At 40.0% G+C, this 4,908-nt stretch overlaps 1 protein-coding gene across 3 annotated transcripts in view; it reads left to right on the top strand.

The window, feature by feature from the left end:
- The window catches only part of CASP8AP2 (caspase 8 associated protein 2), a 51,769-nt gene that overhangs the window by 35,063 nt on the left and 11,798 nt on the right, over positions 1–4,908 (top strand). For all 3 annotated transcript variants that reach the window (XM_011984423.1, XM_011984422.1, XM_011984424.1), the window contains exon 7: positions 2,489–4,737. In XM_011984423.1, the coding sequence (XP_011839813.1) occupies positions 2,489–4,737 (2,249 nt within the window). The remainder of the gene's footprint in view (positions 1–2,488; positions 4,738–4,908) is intronic.

Below are 4,908 nucleotides of genomic sequence, written 5' to 3'. Positions count from 1 at the left end.
TTTTTTAAGGCAGAGTCTTGCTCTGTTGCCCAGTGCAGTGGCGTGATCTCAGCTCATTGCAACCTTTGCCTGCTGGGTTCAAGTGATCCTCCCACCTCAGCCTCCCCAGTAGCTGGGATTACAGGCATGCACCACCTGTAAAAAATTTAAGAAAAAAAAACAAAAAACAAAAAACAATGGTTTTTTGTATTTTTAGTAGACGGGGTTTCACGATTTTGTCCAGGCTGGCCTCGAACTCCTGACCTCAAGTGATCTGCCTGCCTTGGCCCTCCAAAGTGCTGGGATTACAGGCATGAGCCACTGCACCCAGCTTCAAGGGTGTTCCTTTTATGGTTAGTGCTTTTCGTGTTTACATTTCCCCAGTGATCTCAAAGGTATCTACCAACAGTTGGTCGGTTGAGTCAGTATCTATATTGGTTTCCTGGGTTAGTGTAACAAAACTACCAGAAATGGGTGGCCTAAACAACCAAAATTTGTCTCACAGTTCTGGAGGCTAGAAGTCCAAAATGAAAGTGTCAGCAAAGTTAGTTTCTTTTGAGGGCTCTGAAGGAAGGATCTGATTCAGGCCTCTGCAGTTGTAGATGGTTGTCTACTTCCTGTGTCTCCTAGGACATCACTTTAACTTGATTACTTCTGTAAAGACCCTTTAAATAAGGTCATATTCTGAAGAACAATGGGTTAGAACTTCAAATTATGAATTTGGTCAGGAGAGGGGACACAATCAACTCATAACAGGGTTCATATGAGGTTTACATATTGTTTTAGGTTGTATGTTTTTCTAATCCTCTTATAACAATCGCCCTATATTTCTGATTTTTTTAAGTTTTGGGTTTTTCTACACATTTAATACTGATTAGAAATAGATATATGAAATTTCAAAGAAATTATAGAAGTTCAGGAAGATGAAGTTATTACCAGAAGCTAAAATGGGCCAGGCACGGTGGCTCACACCTGTAATTCCAGTACTTTGGGAAGCAAAGGCAAGAGAATTGCTTAAGTCCGGGAGTTTGAGACCAGCCTGCACAGCATAGTGAGATCCCATCTCTACGAAAAATTAAAAATTAGCTGGGCATGGTGGCGTGTGCCTGTAGTCCCAGCTACTTGGGAGGTTGAAGTGAGAGGATTGCTTGAGCCTAGGATATCAAGGCTGCAGTGAGCCATGATCATGCCGCTGCACTCAGCCTGGGTGAAAGAGGGAGACCCTGTCTCCAAAAAAAAAAAGCTAAATTGAGCTATCTGCATTTTATTGCTAGGAAACCTACCAGTTTTTTTAAACACTAATATAAAACCTTAAGACTTAGATTTTTGTTTGTTTTAAACAGTAAATATATACCATTCTCCTAGGAAAGAATTACAACTCTTTATTCCTTTTTACTTTTGCATAGTATATAACGCCTTAAGATGGCCATTGGTGCTTTGGCTTGCTATGGGATTGTATGTGAAACAGAAAAACTATGATAGAGAATTATGTAGAGTTTTACTTTGGTCATGTCTGTTGTTTAGCAAGATTTTACTTTTCCTTGTGTTTCAGTTGAGCCAGAATGAATAAGGCAAGAAAATAATGTCACTTGTTCTAAAAGAAGTGAACTTGTGGTTAGCTGGGGAGTTATGCACTGTGGTGAAGTAAGTCTGAGAGCCATTGGCAAGTATTGGGATAGATCCTCAGGTCCTCAAAACTTATTTGAGCAAAGCACATGAAAGAGAATTTCATGTTTTAAAAACAGGCTAATTTAGTTGGAAGCTGGTAATTTCTTTTTCTTCTTTTTTTTAGGGACAGGGTCTCACTTCGTTCTGTCACCCAGGCTGGAGTGCAATAGCGCAGTCATGGCTCACTGCAGCCTCAACCTCCTGGTCTTAAGTGATCCTCCCACCTCAGCCTTCCAAGTAGCTAGGACCACAGGCATGTACCACTATGCCTGACTAATTAAAACAAAAAATTTTTTTAGAGACAGGATGTCACTATGTTGCCCAGGTTGATCTTGAACTCCTGGGCTCAAACAAGTGATCCTCCCGCCTTGGCCTCCTAAAATGCTGGTATTACAGGCATGAGCCACCACACCTGGCCAAAGCTGGTAATTTCTTTCTCAACCAGGAGGTTGAGGCTGAGACAGAGTCTTGCTCTGTCACCCAGGCTGGAGTACAGTGGCACAGTCTCAGCTCACTGCAACCTCTGCCTCCCAGGTTCAAGCAATTCTCCTGCCTCAGCCTCCCAAGTAGCTGGGATTACAGGTGCCTGCCACCACACCTGCCTAATTTTTTTGTATTTTTGGTAGAGACGGGGTTTCACCATGTTGGCCAGGCTGATCTCGAACTCCTGACTTCAAGTGATCCACCTGCCTTGGCCTCCCAAAGTGCTGGGATTACAGGCATGAGTCACCATGCCTGGCCAAAGCTGGTAATTTCTTAATCATGAATTACTCATGTGAATAAAGTTTGGAATATTGCAAATATAATTTAACTTTGTTTTTTTGTTTTTATTTCTCAATAGATTGTCTGAGTTTCCACATTTTCGAAATAATCATAAAACCGCAAGGACATTTGATACAGTTAAAACAAAAGATCTTAAATCTAGATCTCCACATTTGGATGATTGTTCAAAGACTGATCACAGAGCTAAAAGTGATGTTTCTAAAGATGTACATCATAGCACTTCACTGCCAAATCTGGAAAAGGAAGGAAAATCACATTCTGATAAAAGGAGTACTTCACATTTACCTGTATCTGTCGAGAAACACTGCACTAATGGTGTTTGGTCGCGTTCTCATTATCAGGTTGGTGAGGGTAGCTCAAATGAGGATAGTAGAAGAGGAAGAAAAGATATTAGACATAGCCAGTTCAACAGAGGAACTGAAAGAGTACGAAAAGACTTAAGTCCTGGCTGTGGTGATGGTGAACCAAGGATAGTGGAGGCTAGTCAAAGGCTACAAGGACACCCTGAGAAATATGGTAAAGGTGAACCAAAGACTGAAAGCAAAAGTTCAAAGTTTAAAAGTAACTCAGATTCTGACTATAAAGGTGAACGCATTAACTCTTCTTGGGAGAAAGAGACCCCTGGAGAAAGGTCACACAGTCGAGTAGACTCTCAAAGTGACAAAAAACTAGAAAGACAAAGTGAAAGATCACAAAATATAAATAGGAAAGAAGTTAAATCACAAGACAAAGAAGAAAGAAAAGTTGATCAAAAACCTCAGTCAGTAGTAAAGGACCAAGATCACTGGAGAAGATCTGAACGAGCATCACTTCCTCATTCCAAGAACGAAATAACAACATTTTCTCATAATTCAAGTAAATACCATGTAGAAGAGAGAAGAGGATGGGAAGATTGTAAAAGAGACAGGAGTGTAAACAGTCATAGTTTTCAAGATGGAAGATGTCCATCTTTTCTTTCAAACAGTAGAACTCACAAAAACATTGACTGTAAGGAAGCTGATGCTATGCACCAGTGGGAAAACACACCTTTAAAAGCAGAAAGACATAGAACCGAAGATAAGAGGAAAAGAGAACGAGAAAGCAAAGAAGATAATAAGCATATTAGAAATGAAAAAAGAGTACCTACAGAACATTTTCAGAAGGTTAATAAGGAAACTAAGAAAACCACTTCTGATTTAAAGAAACAGAATGAACCAAAGACTGATACGGGAGAAGTCCCTGATAATGGAGTTTCTGAAGGAGCACATAATAAAGAGCTTGCAATGAAAGCTGAGAATAGTCCAAATGAAACAAAAAACAAAGACCTAAAATTGAGTTTTATGGAAAAATTGAACTTAACTCTTTCTCCTGCTAAAAAGCAACCTGTTTCTCAGGATAATCAGAATAAAACAACTGATGTTCCCAAGTCCAGTGGTGTATGTGATTCAGAGTGTTCAGTGCAAGCTAAAACAGTGGCATATGTTCCCTCCGTCAGTGAACATATCTTGGGGGAAGCCTCTGTCAGTGAACATACCATGGGGGAAATGAAGTCATCATTATTGGAACCAAAGGTTGCTCTTTTAGCAGTGACTGAACCCAGGATTGGTATCTCAGAAACCAAAATGGAAGAAGAAAATAGTTTGTTAGTTAGATCTGTTGACAATACTATGCATTGTGAAGTGCCCATTTGTGGTACAGAGACTTCCTTCCCATCTCCTATGGAAATACAACAGACAGAATCCTTGTTTCCATCAACAGGAATGAAACAAACCATTAATAATGGAAGGGCAGCAGCTCCTGTGGTAATGGATGTATTACAAACAGATGTGTCTCAAAACTTTGGATTGGAATTGGGTACCAAAAGAAATGATAATTCAGATTCTTGTGGTATTTCTGAAGGTATGGAAATGAAGGTAGCACTTTCAACAACAGTGGGTGAAACCACTGAAAGCATTTTGCAGCCTTCAATTGAGGAAGCTGATATTTTGCCAATAATGCTTTCAGAAGATAATAACCCAAAATTTGAGCCTTCTGTTGTAGTTACACCACTTGTTGAGAGTAAGTCATGTCATTTGGAGCCTTGCTTACCTAAAGATACTCTAGATTCTTCACTTCAGCAGACTGAGTTAATGGACCACAGAATGGCAACTGGTGAAACAAACTCAGTATATCATGATGATGATAACTCGGTTTTGAGCATTGACCTTAATCACCTGAGACCTATTCCAGAAGCTATCAGCCCTCTGAATAGTCCAGTGAGACCTGTAGCAAAAGTTCTTAGAAATGAAAGCCCACCTCAAGTTCCAGTATATAATAACAGTCATAAAGGTAATAGTTTATATTCTATAACTTTGCTTTTTTTGAGAATGTAAAATACATAAGATAAATTGGTGATATTCTTTTTTGATAACATAAAAAGTAGGCCGGGCACAGTGGCTCACGCCTGTAATCCCAGCACTTTGGGAGGCTGAGGCAGGCGGATCACGAGGTCAGGAGATC

Source organism: Mandrillus leucophaeus, unplaced genomic scaffold (assembly GCF_000951045.1).
Source record: "Mandrillus leucophaeus isolate KB7577 unplaced genomic scaffold, Mleu.le_1.0 Scaffold268, whole genome shotgun sequence".
Taxonomy (NCBI): Eukaryota; Metazoa; Chordata; class Mammalia; order Primates; family Cercopithecidae; genus Mandrillus; species Mandrillus leucophaeus.
Note: the sequence above shows the minus strand (reverse complement) of the source record. Positions and strands in the feature narration are given on the sequence as shown.